This window comes from Rhineura floridana, chromosome 1, assembly GCF_030035675.1.
Source record: "Rhineura floridana isolate rRhiFlo1 chromosome 1, rRhiFlo1.hap2, whole genome shotgun sequence".
NCBI classification, from domain to species: Eukaryota; Metazoa; Chordata; class Lepidosauria; order Squamata; family Rhineuridae; genus Rhineura; species Rhineura floridana.
In genome coordinates, this window is record NC_084480.1 from 50,781,743 (window position 1) to 50,796,991 (window position 15,249).

Sequence of the window (15,249 nt, forward strand, 5' to 3'; positions counted from 1 at the left end):
ACAAAAGTTAATTAATAAAAAGGAGACTTGGAAAAAAAACATTATCCATTTTTAGCCTGTATATTAATTTAAGTAAACCACCCTAGACATTTCCATTGATCTTTTATAATATATACATGAATTTATTCTTTTCTGCTCTTATTTGGCTATGAGCAATGCATTAAGTTTGCGCAGTTCTGCTCAAATAGCAACAGACAGAGAGGAAGGAACAGGACACAAAAAAGTTATTCACATAGCATTAGTAAAATGGATTTATTTAATGTCCTATATATGGTAATACTGACCATACCTTGGATACCAGTGCTTAACTGGAACACTGGATCTCTCATAGCAAGTAAAGTCATGGCCGCTTCAGTACTTCCATCACTAATCCCTAAAAAAAATTTACCAAACAAAAAACACCAAAATCAAATTTTATTTCCCTAATACACCAAAACTGCTTTTTAAAAAATTTAAAGAGAGAAAAAAACTTGTCATTTCTGGAGCATCCTAGATATTAGAATCAGATTTCATATCTATACAATTCAACATGCCTCATTTACAAGTCTCAAAGTGGCTTCTGAGTTCTTGGTTTTACAGTGCAATCCTGTATGTTTCCACTCGGAAGTCAGTGTCATTGTTTTCAATGGAGCTTACTCCCAGATTACTGTCTATAGGACTGCAGCCTTAGTAGTTATTTATTCCTTACTTCAGTGAATGAGATACTTGGGGATCTCCTCTTTAAAAACACTTTTTATAAAGAACAGTATTAATAAAATTCACAAATCAAACTTGACCTCATTGATACATTTATTTATTTAAAGTATTTTTTTATCTTGCTCTTCAACCCCCCAAAGGTACCCACAGCACCTTAGAACAATCAAGAACAAAGTACCTTCTGGAAGACATGACAAAAAAGAAATAGGGATTGGAAGGGAGTGGGGAAGCAAACTCAGGCAGCAGTTCTGGCTTATAAAATTCTTATAAATGGTTATTCAATTGCTCTGTTTCAACAACTTTGACCATTTACCTGTTTTCTTTTCTTGCTCTTCTTGTGCAATAACCTTGGGATAAAAATAAACACAAGTTAACTACTACATTTCTTTTTATTTTATTTTCAATAAAATAAAATTCCATAGGTTAACATCACTAGTGACCATTATGGCCTGGTTCATACATCACAATAAGCTGCTGTTTGTCTTGAACTATGGTTTAATCATGAATGATCCATTGGACTCACCTGAAGGGTGATTTTCACAGGTACGCCTGCCATCAGATTGGGGCTCTACTGCCATCTAGCATCCGAAGGCAAGAATGCACTAGAGTTAAAACCTGGGCCTCGGGCCCCTCCCACTCCAGTCTTTATTTGCGACGAGTCCGAAGTGGTATATCTGAAAGGAACTAAAGGCCAAAGGCCGCAGCAGCAAGGAAAATAGAGGTAGGAAAACCGGAACAGGAAACATCATAGAACTTGCTACCAAAAACACAGGTTTTAACTAAGAGAGAACAGAACAGAGCACTAAACTTATAGCATAATTTATCTAGAAATCCCCCACAAGGGAGGGACGTGATGGCAGGCGTACCTGTGAAAATCACCCTTCAGGTGAGTCCAATGGACCATTTTCCACAGGTAGCCTGCCATCAGATTTGGATGTACCAACGCAGCCCCTTAATAGGGAGGGACTACAAACAGCTTACAAATCAGAAAGGACATGTTGAAGAACACGTCTCCCGAAGGAGGCGTCAGCCGAAGCATAGCGATCAATCTTATAATGCTTCATGAAGGAGTTAGGGGTAGCCCATACCGCCGCCCTACATATGTCAGCAAGAGAAGCATTAGTTAGGAATACCGCCGTAGCGGCAGCTGACCTGGTGGAATGAGCCGTGATGTTAGACGGCACTGGCAGATTAAGAGACTGATATGCGATAGAAATACAGGCTCGTAGCCAACAGGACAAAGTGGATTTAGAAACCTTTTTTCCCAAAGACCTAGGGTGAAAGGATACAAATAATGCTTCTGTCTGCCTGATGTCTTGGGTGCGAGAGAGGTAAACCTTGAGTGCTCTCCTAACATCCAGCGAATGCCAGGCCTTTTCGAGGGGATGGACTGGCTTTGGGCAGAATGAAGGAAGTATAATATCCTGGCCACAGTGGAATACTGAGGTGACCTTTGGACAGAAGGATGGGTCAACCCTCAGAATTACTGAGTCCTTATGAAACACGCAAAGGTGACGGGCCGATGATAAGGCGTGTAGCTCCGAAATTCTTCTTGCAGAAGTAATAGCAACGAGAAAAAGAACTTTGTAAGATAACAGTCTGAGGGGTACTGAAGCAAGGGGCTCAAACGGAGAGCGCTGTAAGGCTTGCAAGACCTTAGAGAGGTTCCAGGAAGGAAAATGGTGGCGTACAGGCGGAGAAAGGCGGGCAGCCCCTCTTAAAAAACGTTTGATGAGCGGGTAAGCTCCCAGGGGGGCGACCGATGAGGAAACAGATAAGATCGAGGAGATGGTGGAGGCATGGCGACGCAGAGTGTTTGGTCGCAGTCCCAATGTCAAACCTCTGTATAGGAACTGTAGAACATGCTGTACAGTGGTGTGAGGTGCTGAAAAACTCTTGGAAGTGCACCAGTTGGAGAAGGCACGCCAAGTACTCTGGTAAATGCGAGTAGTTGACGGTCGTCTTGATGCTAAGATAGTGTCTATCACCCCCTGAGAAAGTCCAGCAGTATTCAACTGCGTCCGTTCAAAAGCCAGGCCGTCAGGCTCAGTCAGGTCGGGTCTGGATGCCAAACTGGTCCCTGGGTGAGAAGGTCCGGCCTGAACGGGAGGGTCCAGGGGTCCACAACTGACATTTAGAGAAGGTCCGAGAACCAAAGTCTGCGAGGCCAGTATGGTGCTATTAGAAGAATCCGAGTCCCTTCTTGTCGGAGTTTCGTCAACGTCCTGCCCAGGAGGGATATCGGGGGCAAGGCATACAGAAGCCCGTCTGGCCATGGTGTCGTCAGCACATCCACTGCTTCCGCCCTCGGCTCTAGGTACCTCGAGAAGTAACGAGGCAGCTGGCAGTTGTGGCTGGAAGCGAAGAGGTCCACCGAGAGGGGGCCAAACCGGAGCTGGAGGAGGTGGAACACTGCCGGATGAAGCTTCCATTCTCCCGGGTTGACCTGTTGCCTGCTGAGCCAATCGGCGGTCACGTTTAGAGCCCCACTGAGATGTTCTGCTCGTAACGATAATAGATGGTTCTCGGCCCAGTCGAAGATTCGGGTCGCCTCTTCCTGTAGAACCCTGGACCTGGTACCCCCGTCTGTTGATATGAGATTTCACACAAACGTTGTCCGTACGGATGAGGACGTGTTGTAGAGAGAACAGAGGCTGGAAGTGTCGAAGGGCCAGATGAGCAGCTCTGAGCTCCAGCCAGTTTATGTTGTGATTTAGGTCCTGAGTGGACCACACGCCCTGAACGAAGGTGGAGTTGCAATGGGCTCCCCAGCCGTACAGACTGGCTTCTGTGGTGATTAGGACTCTGGCTGGGTCCCGAAAAGGCGTCCCCTTGCTGAGGTGGGTTGTCGCTACCCACCAGCGGAATGATTCCTTCAACGATGGGTTCAGCGGAATCACACGATGGTTGGACTTGGTGATGTCCGCCTGAATAGGTAGGAGGGCCCATTGTAGAGGTCTCGAATGATGTTGAGCCCACGGGACGATGTGAATTGTGGAAATCATTGACCCTAGGAACTGCGCCAGGAGCATGACATCTGCCCTTGAGCGATGTATCAGTAAGGTTGCCATGGTTGTGATGGAGGCAATACGATCTGGGGACAGGAAAAACATGGCTAAAGAGGTGTCCAGTATAGCCCCCAGGTGCTGGAGGCGCTGGGTTGGCTGCAGGTGACTCTTTTCGGCATTGATCAGCCAGCCGTGAGCGTCTAGGGCGTCTAGGGTGAACTGGAGTTGTCTGTTGGCCAGGTCCCGGGAGCATGCTCGAAGGAGGAGATCTTCGAGATAGGCGTAAATGTGATAGGAGCCGAGGAGAGGCCGAATGGCATGGCACGGTATTGGAAATGGTGGTGGCCTAATGCGAATCTCAGGAATCTTCTGTGATCCGAGCAAATTGGAATGTGTAAATACGCGTCCTTCAGGTCGATGGATGCTAGGAAATCCCCTTGTTGTAGAGCTTCCACAATAGACGCCAGAGACTCCATCTTGAAGCGGCGGTACTTGACAAAGCAGTTGAGAAACTTGAGGTCTAGGACCACCCTCCATGAGGAATCTCGCTTGGGGACCGTGAAGAGGATGGAGTACACACCTTGCAGCCTTTCGGATGGAGGTACTGTCTCTATAGCAGCTATGTTTAGAAGATGGCATACGGCATCCTGCATAGCTGCCCTGCGTGACTTGGAGACGGGGGAGAGGCAAAATCTGTCCGGGGGTTCCCTCCAAAACTCTATGTTGTACCCCTGGGTGAAGATTGCCCTGACCCAACAGATTTGTGTCAGAGTGAGCCAGGAGCTGGAGAAGAAGGAGAGTCTGCCTCCAATGGGAAAAGTGTCAGAACTGCCTGCGCTGACGGGCTCCTCTGCCATAAGAGGCTGAAGCGGCTTGTCTGCCTTGGTATTGGGCTCTGGGCTGGAAACGTTGTCTGGGCCAGGGTGCCCTGGAGGGACGGAAATCTTTAGGCCTGGTATCCCGTCCTCGTCCACCAGGTCGTCCTCTCCGAAAGGGCTGGAAGGAGCGGTAAGGAGTAAACCGCCGAAATGGTCTGCGGTCGTCTCTTCTGACTGTGGCTAAGGCAGGCTTACGATTGTCCTTGGGATCGACCAGGACAGCTTTAAGTGCATCGTCGCCAAAGAGCATAGCGCCCGAGTATGGGGCCATGGACAAGTTAGTTCTGGCGGTAGAGTCAGCATCCCAATGTTGAAGCCATAGGGTTCGACGAGCAACAATGCCAGCCGCCAGAGCCCGTGCACCTTGGTGGGTTGCGTCTAACGTGGCATCAGCCACAAATGCAGCAGTCTTGTGTACCTTGAGTAGACCCTTCCGTAGCTTGGCGGGATCCGGGTTAGGATCGTCCAGAAGGTCATCTAGCCACATCATGGAGGCCCGTGAGAAGATGGAGGCGGCAGCAGAGGCCCGGATGGAATGGGCGGATGCCTCGTGGATCTTTCGGAGGACAAAGTCGAGCAGCCTCTCCAAGGGATCCTTGAACTGGGAGTCTCCTTCTTTCGGGAGGAGAGACCGAGACACGAGATTGGAAATGGGTTGGTCCACCCCCGGGACGTTCAGGAATGACATGAAGTCTGGGGCCAGGGTATACAGCTTGTTGGCCAAAGTGGAAGAACGGCGCGGACATAGAGGGCGGCCCCATTCTTCTCTGGCCAGCTTGTTAATGGGATCTGGCACAGGGATAAAATGATCCACTGATCTAGGCGACTTGAGGACTCTGGCACCCGTCACCGGAGGGGCAACCGGTGGTGATTGTTCTGGTTGAATGCCGAGGGTGTCCATTACTCTGCGAGACAGAGGAATGATGTCTGCCGGGTTGAAAAGGCGGTAAGAGTAGTCCTCATCTGGGTCAGATTCTCCACTCCATTCATCAGGGTCAGCCTGGAAAAGGTTTAAGTAGTTCTCCATCTGTGAGGATTCCACGCCCACTCTGCCCCTGACCACATCAAATGGGTTAGGAGAGGGTAGCGGGGCATCATCATGGCAGCTCGGTAGTCTTGCAGAGGTAGACTGCTGCGAAACTTCCGGCTGAGAGGATACATGAGGTGGAGGCTGAGGTTGATATAGGCACCCAAGCATCTTTCGTAACTGTAGCAGAAAATCTGGAGTCAGCTGTATCCCTGCAGGTGGAGGTGCGGGTAGAGTATGTTCCTGTGGAGGCGCATGAGGCTGCACAGATGGAGTCAGGTCAGATTGGCGAGGGGTTTGGCTGGGGAAGCCTTCAAACTCATCCTCTGAGGACTCAGAAGGAGACTGAAAGAGCGCAGGCACCGCTGTGTGCAGAGGCTTCTCCGGGAGCAGGGGTGCAACGTAGCGTGCCCTCTTAGGTGGCCCATGGCCAGACAGGTGTTTAGTCTTGGCTAAGGCTTTAGCGGGCTTGTGTTTAGGTGGCTTGCGTAGAGATGAAGCGATGCCCTGACGACCTGCTTTAGAAGCTTGTGGCACCTCTGGGTTCTGATCTGCCATGTCAAAGTCTGGATCACGCACACAATGGGGAAGGTGCTGAGATCGTGGATGTACGCCCACCAATATTAAGCGCCGCACTAAACAATCAGGACTCCAAAAAGTAAGTGAGAAGTCGAGGTGTATTATTGGCCACTAGCTAAGTACACACACACAATGGGGAAGGTGCGAGACCGCTAATTACACTGCCAGGAAAAAAGGATGCTTTTCTTTAAAAATCGCAGCGTGGCCAGGGCTAGATACACGCACACAATGGGGAAGGTGCGGTACCGCCAAAGTGCACTGACGAAAACTAAGCCTCAAATAGTGGTGCACATAAGGGAATACACACACACAATGGGGACGGTGTGGTATCTCTTGACTATAGGTCGTTCTAAAGACACAGGTCTCACATGCAGAAATACTTTAGAATAGGGGAGCCTAAATTAAGGTCCAACAGGTCTGAGAGAGCAGCCGGGACGAAACGCTGCCTTATAGGGCCTCAAGAAGCCTCAGAAAGGAAAAAACTTCAAAAATGCAAAAAACAAAATGGCGGCCACAAAAACAAAATGGCAGCCGCGATATCGGGGTTGCCTAAATAAGACCCCAGGAGGGCTGAAAAAGCAGCCGAGCCTAAATAAAGCCCCAACAGGGCTGAGAAGGCAGCCGGGACAAGAGGCTGCCTTATAGGGCCTCAAGAAGCCTCAGAAAGGAAAAAACTTTAAAAACTTTAAAAGTGCAAAAAACAATATGGCAGCCGCGATATCGGGGTTGCCTAAATAAGACCCCAGGAGGGCTGAAAAGGCAGCCATAGGCCAAAAAACGCTGTCCGGGGACTCGGGAGCGGGCGGAGAGCCCGCGAGGGAGCCGCAGCCTCAGTGAAATAAGGCCCCAGGAGGGTTGAAAAGGCAGCCGAAACTGAGCGGGGGGGGTCTGCAGCCACGGGACCCCTACCCGACAGAAAAGCAGCCGCCACCGCTTAAGTAGCCTCAGCGACGCACCCCCAAACAATCCCAAAGGGGAAAAAATAACACCAAGGTGAGATAAGGAAAAATATACTAGGAAAAAACAAGAGAAAAATTGCACACCCTCCGAACACCAATGTGGGGAGGGAAACAAACAGGTGAACAAGGTGGAATGGAAGAAGGAATAATGACTTATCTATCGCTCTGTCCAACAATTTAACCTGCCTCTGACGAAGGCAAGAATGAAGACTGGAGTGGGAGGGGCCCGAGGCCCAGGTTTTAACTCTAGTGCATTCTTGCCTTCGGATGCTAGATGGCAGTAGAGCTCCAATCTGATGGCAGGCTACCTGTGGAAAATGTCCATCCTCCCTGTTGAACAGGTCCCTGCTTCCCACTCCTTTGCCTCTGGAGCTGTGCTCATACAACTCAAACAAACCATGGTATCTCTTGTCATGTTGCCTGAACCTGAAGCATAGTTTGTCTCTTTTAAACAAAGCACAAGCAGTAAGCTAGACATAAGACAAAGTTTGTTTTTGTTTCAAAGAAATCACAGTCTGGATTTGAACAACAGAACAAGCCATACGAACGCTTGTTTGAGCCATGAGGGCGCCATGAGGGCACCATGTGGGGTAGAAGGGGAGAAGCCACATGGGAACCCATATGGCAGGGAGAAGGTACGTTCACAATTAAACCATGGTTTGACAACTGTGGTTTATTCTGATGTGCAAACAAGGCCTATTTTTCCATAAACAACAAGGGATAAGATTCCCACCTAAAATCTTTAAGAGATGGTGAGTGTGCATTGTGGGAAAGAAAGACATGCCTACCTCAAAATCAGAAATTCTTGTAACCCTACAGATTTACTTTATGGCATGGCACTAACTTAAGAAAAATAACATTTTAGTGAAAAAGGGCTCAGTTATTGTACCACAAATTCAATCAAATCCTTCTCAATGCCACTAACAACTTTGAGTTCAAGGGCATTTTTAATGAAGATTGCTTGATAGCAATCCCTATAAATGATTCATTCTGGCTCCCTATCCCCAATAAAATATTTTCTTCTCCCCCCTCTTCTCCCCCCCCCCACTCTCTCTCTTTCACACACACACTTCTCAGATAAAGCCTTGGTGGACAACAATGAATATTTGAAGCAGGTGCTGAAATGCCTTTACAGCCACTCCAGAAACACCAGGGCACAATGCATACAAACACACAAAAAATCTTACAATGAAAACTGTCCAGCTACAAAAATAGAAAGCAGACTGACAGAGAACATACATTTCTTTCCCAGTTAAATGAAATTCAGAGCTAGTGTGCCTAGCTGCTGAACATTAGAAACATTGAGAGTGGGAACTCTGCAGCAACATATTACTGGTATTCAGAAGTATGCTCTGCCTCCATAGTTGGAGGTGGTATTCTTCCAAATACCAGTTGCTGGAAACCATAGGAGGGGCGAGTACTCTTGTGCTCAGGTCCTGCTTATGGGCTTCCCAAAGGCATCTGGTTGGTCACTGTGAGAACAGGATGCTGGACTAGATGGGCCGTTGGTCTGTTCTTATGTCCTTATGCAGGAACTTGTCCACTACCCTGTTGCTCTCACCTTTGTCACTCCCCACCTTGCAACTGCTGCTACTACTGCTACTTGCTATAATGATTTCTTAATTATAAAGTTAGTCCAATGTCAGTTCAGCTTTCCCACATCATGTTAACAACTCTAAAAAAGCATGCAGGGGGACCATTGTCTTGTGGTAGATGGGCAGGAATGTGTGTGTTGGAAGCATTCGCAATCCTATGTTTGAAGTAGAGCCTATTTCTAGTTCTGATATGATGCGCTGTGTAGAATTTTCATGTGGCAGGGGGAATGAGATTGCACTAACCCAATCCTACAGGTTTCCCTGTTATCAGTGCACTGGATGTCACACTGAAATAGAGAGCCATGTGCATTGTCTAGCCAGATAGATAGGATGTAGATATGCTAAACAAATCTCAATTAGTACTGCTGCTTCCTAAAATATTTACTTCTCATCTTCATCAGGGGGAGTGAAGACTACTGAAGTGGCATCACAAAAGTGTTATAGGTTGGCTAGCCATGCTTCTTGTTCATGCAAGTTGTATGTTCAATTGTACTAATGTAACCAGAACAGCATTACGTTGGAAATCTAACTTCACTTTAACATTAGAGAAAATAAACTTTATGCAATTATGCTTACATTTATTGAGACAGGGAAGTAAAAATACTTACCACTTGTGAGGAGTACGGTTCTTTATCTCCCAGCATCACAGGTTGAGAAACTACATTCATTTCATGGGACAGAAATGGCTCAACTGCAACATTCTCATATATTTCAAGCTGTTGGTTAGGGAGGCATTACAATTCAGTTTAGTTATTTTTTTTTAAACTAAAGAATGTAACAGACTCCCTGTGTGTATTGTAAATGCTTTCTGCACATTTAAACATATCTGAAGTGATGCCACACTATATTTTCAAGAAGAGTGGTGGCCAAATGTTTTGAGAATTGTCTTTCAGGTCTTTGGCAACAACAGGATGCTTCTTTCAAGCCTAATTTCAGTGGGGGGGAAGGGGACCCTGAAAACTTCAAGGAAGGTCTCTGTGGGCACATGTATGCCCACAGGTACCACTTCAGCAACCCCTAGTCTAGGGTTTGCTCTTTTTGCATGAGCCTGAATAATGCTGAGCAGCCATTTGTAAGTATGGCCAATCCAATACATGCATTGAAATGGCATATACTTCACCATACCAGTAATCACCTTCTTGTAGCAAGGGTGGTGAACCTATGGCCTTTCAGATATTGTTAAACTAACTCCCATCCCTGATCATTGGCCATGCTGGCAGCTGGAGTCCAGCAACACCTGGAGGGCCACAGATTCTCCCCCGTCCTCCCACACACACACACACTTGATAGGTATTTCAGGCATACCTCTTCCATCGTTTCCTCAATCTGAATAGGAACTGGATTTGGAGACCGAAGCCCTTTAGGAACGAACACTGGAGCTTTGTTTACTTCCTCTGGTGAAAAGCATTCAACTTCATAGTCTGGCTCAAAGTCATCCCAATCATCATCATCTTCTTCTTCTTCTTGAGAAGAAGCCCTAAGGGTCACCAGGTTTACTTTCGAATTCCCATATTCTTTTTTAGGTTTCTTGCGAAGGACTGGTTTTAAACTTCTACCTCGGCTAACATTTGGTTTCAGCTTTAAGTAGCGTTTCCCCTTTTTGCTATGATCATTCTCACATTCCAACGCAGAGGACATTCTTGATCCACATGCATTTTTCCTCTGTTTCAGTGTCTGTCCTGCTTGTTGTCTAAGTAAAAAAAAAATACATTTAAGTAGAGGTGATTGAAAAACCTAGAAAAGCAAGAAACCAGCCTTGAGGGTGCATAGTTAATGTTTCTTGTATAAGGATTAAGAAACCAGGTAACAGGCAATTTAAAAAAAATATACAGAGGTCTTTGCTTACATGTCATGTTTTAAGGACCTACAAGTTATCAATATGGATTAAATGTTTTAGTTTTTCTTATTCACAAAAGCATTTACATCCTGCATTTCCATTGAAAGAATAATGTTCAAAGTGTAGTTGTACCCTTTTATTCTTTCAGATGCTCTCTCCTGGACAGAAAGAGGCTCAGATATTTCTTTCCTGATTTGACTTCCACTCCCAGAGGACTGCTCGGAAGAGTCACATTTTCCAGAGTACCTACTTCTTGTTGGAGACAATGTCTCATTGCGATCTATATGATTCCTTTGTCTTGAACATTCAGAAGATGATGCAGCTTCTACCAATTTTCCTGACTTGTGCTGGAAACAACAAAAATTATGTCAAATTAAATATATTAAACTGTTCAGTGTCCTTTTAGATCCCCTGCCTTTCCTTGCTCACCTAGGTTTAAACAAAAACAGTAGACAACCATCTTCTTTAACAGTCAAGTAAAACATTGGAGGCAATACACTGAATACAGTTTTCTCTTTTTTAAAAAATGTATCAATTTACTATCTAATTTATTATCTGTCTTTCTGCACCAGCACGGACGTTGACTGCTTATAACTACTACTACTACTACTACTGCAAAAAGAGCTAGGTTAGGCTAGCTGATATACATCTACAGCCCATGCCTAATTTTGGTAATGGAGGAGGATAGAGATGCATAGAAAAACCAAAAGCATGCTAGGTCCATGTGGGAAGACAGTGGCCTCTTTCACATATCTATCATTTTAAACTATACTTAAAGTATGTTTTAAAAGTGAACATTCAGCATACTGTTGAATGGGAAGCAAGTTGTGCCCATTTCACTCTTCCTCTGTTCCTCTTGCTACTGCACTACTGGGAGCTAAGCCATTGTTTGGCTTACTGTTACATACAAAACCGTGCTCATTATTTGTCTCCCATGCACAACCCATGAGCAGCTGAGAACAAACCTTGACTACAGTTTGAGCTGTCCTGCCCAGAGTGCGAGTCACGAGTCAAGAGGCGAGACTGGAATTAATCCTTGTTTTATTAAAGTAATTGAGACATCAAAAGCAGCGTGCTTCATAGACTTAGCTAAGCTAACTCACTTCTATCCCTAACTAAGCTTCCTAAGCATACTCCGCAGCGTGTGAAGAAAGTTGACTCAGCAACCGAGTCAGGGGGGCGCCACCTTAAGTAGGAAACGTCTTCGCCCATAATCTCTGACTCCTTCGGAGACCCATGTTCTCATGGTGTCTCATGCGGGGCGAAGGGGGGCGAGCCTCCGCCGGCTCATCTGACAGTCCAGGCTCGATAGGTGCTGGCTTGGCTTCAGGAGGTGGGAAAGTGTTTGAAGTACTAGGCGGGTCCTGGGCGGGTGGAGTTGGCACGCGCGCCACATCATTCCCCAATGTCTCTGTTGGGGCGTCTGTAGGTGGAGCGAGGTTTGCTTCAGCAGGAGAACTGTCCGTGGGAACTGGCAGCCTGTCAACTACACCCCCTCCCTCATGGCCCTCGAAAGCCTCATCTTTCTCTGATTCCTCCCCCTGCTCTACCTGGGGAAGCTGGGGCTCAACTGGCTTCCGTCCCTGATTCTCCTGGAACAGCTGGGGCTCAACATGAGCCTAGATTCAGACATAACACTGAGCCAAACCACAGATTAGCAGCAGGAGCAGGGGAGAATAGAAGCTCCTGCAATTTTCTCCCTGTGTACCAGCACACTGTGTGTTGTCTTTTAAACAACTGCTAAATTTAACTGTGGTTTAAAGTGGTGTGTGATCTGGGCCAGTGAAGGCTATCACCTTAAGAAAACTAATTAGGGAGAACATCAGCATAAATAAATGAAGAGGGAATACTGTATTTATTTATCACTAAAGACAAGAATATTATTGCCAACGGAAGCTGTTTTCTAAAATTATAAAAGGACCAATCTCAACAGCTTTGAACCTGAGGACACAATCTGCTAAAAAAAACCAAGAACAGAGATTTCCTAGCTTCTCCTGCCTGCTGCAGCTCTATGTGCCCCCTGTATAGCCCCTCCTGAGGGTTGGAGGACCTTCTGAAGTGTGGCACAGGTCACTGTACCTTGGGGGGGGGAAGGGAAGAGAATAAATGGAAATCAGAGAAATACCCTTTGCCTGAATGGGTGGCTTCCACTCACACTAGGACTTCATTGCATCTAAGCCATTGTATCTATGCATGGTATCAGAAGTAACAGTTTTATGAAATTTGCCCCCATACTGCTGCAGCTGATTTCAGAGCACAAGAGCAGGTCCTCAAACAGCGTCTTTCTGCAAACCCAGTAGTCACAAAACCATTTAATCAAAAGGTGATTTAGGATGTCCGATCAGTGCTTACCATTAATGTGTCCATTTTTCCAGATTTGCTGCAACACAGGGTTGTCTTGCTTTGTGTATCGCTTCCAGTCTTGTCTTCTGTACTGGCTTCTCCTTTTGAAGAGGCTTCGTTCTTTTTAGCTACTCGGGCCAGGCTTGGTTTTGGCTTCTGAAGAGGACGCCTCATGAGCTGGATGGATTTTATGCTTTTTGATGGACATATTTCACAAGGGGCAGAAATATCACTAACCGAAAAGCAAAAGTAACAAAAATATTGAGATCATACCAGTTTTTAGTTGTACCCGAGTCTTTTTTGTAAATCTATTTTTTATTGTCTATATTAATGTTTCCTTTAAAAAACAGAACCAATCTGAACTCTTCAAATCCAAGAAATGTGAGACAAACAAATAGGTGGAACATAGGAAATAAACCCTTTTTTCCCCCAGGCATGTTTATTTTCAGGTTGGAGATCAGTGAGAATTCTGGTTATGCTTAATATGCAATCTCAGGTTCTCAGAGTAACATTTTACTTAGTGAAAATTATTTTACCTTCCATGAATATCCAGACACGTTCCTTCAACATCTTTAAGGACAATTGTTTCTTTTTGGTCTTTTGGAAATTCACATTTCTGTGGCTTCTCAGGGGAAGAATTTTTCTTCTGATCAATACATATTTTTGGCGATTGGGCTTCACTAGATTCTGACTGTTCTTTTTTCCCCAAATCACTTAGGGATGGCTGGACGTTGAGATTACCCTTGATTTTAGAATACATGTGCATGTTAGTTTATTAATAGAATAAACGTAACTCATGGTGGACTCCAACTCCCATCAGCTCGAGCCAACATTGTTAAAGGTGAGAGATGATGAGAGCTTAGTGCAGCAACATCTGGAGGGCACCCCCACCCTAAAAAGCTTCATCTGGATTATGATCCAGAAGTTAGACTGTAATGAAATTTCCCCGTACGAGTCTTAAGATCCCTGACATGACTTTAATGATTTTAAGTTTCACTTCTGTCTGAATTGTCACTGTGGTAAGAAATTTAAGTTTGGCTTTTCTAGCTCACATAAACTTCACTCCACAGTAAATTTATTAGTCTTCAAGGTGCTACAAGTAGGCCTGTCATTTAATGACACAATTATCTTTAATGTACGATATATTTTATCTATGCAGGAAAAGCTCTACAAAGTTTTAGCAACAAGAATTTTGAAGGTGGGAAATTATCTAAGGATATGGGCCAAAGCTATTTTGATCCTGTGGCCCCTTTCCCAACGCAGGCCCTTCTGCTCCCCTGTGCACCCAAACATGGGACTGGAAAAACAGCAGCATCTGCCACAACGTATAAACAGATAAAGCTGTACACAGAAGTACTAAACAAAGAAAGAAAACTGGGTAAGTGGCTAACCTCTGAAGGTGGGTACAGATCACTTTTCTTATCCATATCTGTTTTTCCTATCTCTCCTTCAACTGGAGCAGTAACATTTTCTATCACAGGCTCTTCCTTCTTGTCATTCATCCTTCCAAGGTTGGGCCTGACTCTCTGGAATCGCCCTCTCACCAACTGAGCTGGCTTGATAGCACATGGCTTATTCTCTTGAAAAGTGGGTTTTTCCCTGTCACAAAAAAGGATAAAATAACACTGAAGTGATTCAACAGATATTTAAAACAGCTACTTGCATACTGATGTAAAGTTGACAAAGTGTTTCATAATGAACCCTTAAAGCTCACCCCATTCCCATTCCCTCCAAACAGTGGAGGCTGATCTAATAGGGCATTGCCCCACCAACCTGTCTGCCCTCAGCCAGCCCCACCTGCCTGCCTTCTTACAACCAGTCAGGCCTGTCTCTTTGGCTCCACCTACTGCTGGTCTCCAAGCCTTTTGCCCTATCAATCCCACTGCCTCAAAATGAAGTAACATCCATCTTCATTATTAAGAATTTATATTCAAGTGGCTTGCATGAGAATAACAACTGTAGATAAATAAAATAAGGCAAGCCTGGCATCTGATGGCCCACATATCTGCGTATTACAAAGCAATGATAAATGACTGTAGAATAAAGGTAACACTGATGCTCAGCCCAGCGCTTCAGTGTTAATAAGCAGTAATGATATACTGCTGCAAAAACTCTTCAAGAGCAAAGAGAGGAAATTTGAAGTTCCTAGCTCTTGTTTGTAACAAGTATGGTTCCCAGTATTCCAACATAGGAAACTACGATTTGTTTCAAATTATAATGGGGTACTGCCAGTGCCCCATGCTATCTGTCCCCTTGCCGCAAGCTGCTCAATAGAGTAACCCTCCTCTGAGCCAACATTCTCCACACCTGAGAAAATAGCAATAGCT

At 45.6% G+C, this 15,249-nt stretch overlaps 1 protein-coding gene across 2 annotated transcripts in view; it reads right to left on the reverse strand.

Annotated features, from left to right (window-relative positions):
- Window positions 1-15,249, reverse strand: part of BDP1 (B double prime 1, subunit of RNA polymerase III transcription initiation factor IIIB) — a 93,637-nt gene that overhangs the window by 41,371 nt on the left and 37,017 nt on the right. For both annotated transcript variants that reach the window (XM_061621305.1, XM_061621315.1), the window contains exons 24-31: window positions 14,314-14,521; window positions 13,459-13,664; window positions 12,932-13,154; window positions 10,712-10,926; window positions 10,048-10,432; window positions 9,351-9,458; window positions 1,010-1,043; window positions 290-373 (exon numbers count right to left, since the gene is read on the reverse strand). In XM_061621305.1, the coding sequence (XP_061477289.1) occupies window positions 290-373; window positions 1,010-1,043; window positions 9,351-9,458; window positions 10,048-10,432; window positions 10,712-10,926; window positions 12,932-13,154; window positions 13,459-13,664; window positions 14,314-14,521 (1,463 nt within the window). The remainder of the gene's footprint in view (window positions 1-289; window positions 374-1,009; window positions 1,044-9,350; window positions 9,459-10,047; window positions 10,433-10,711; window positions 10,927-12,931; window positions 13,155-13,458; window positions 13,665-14,313; window positions 14,522-15,249) is intronic.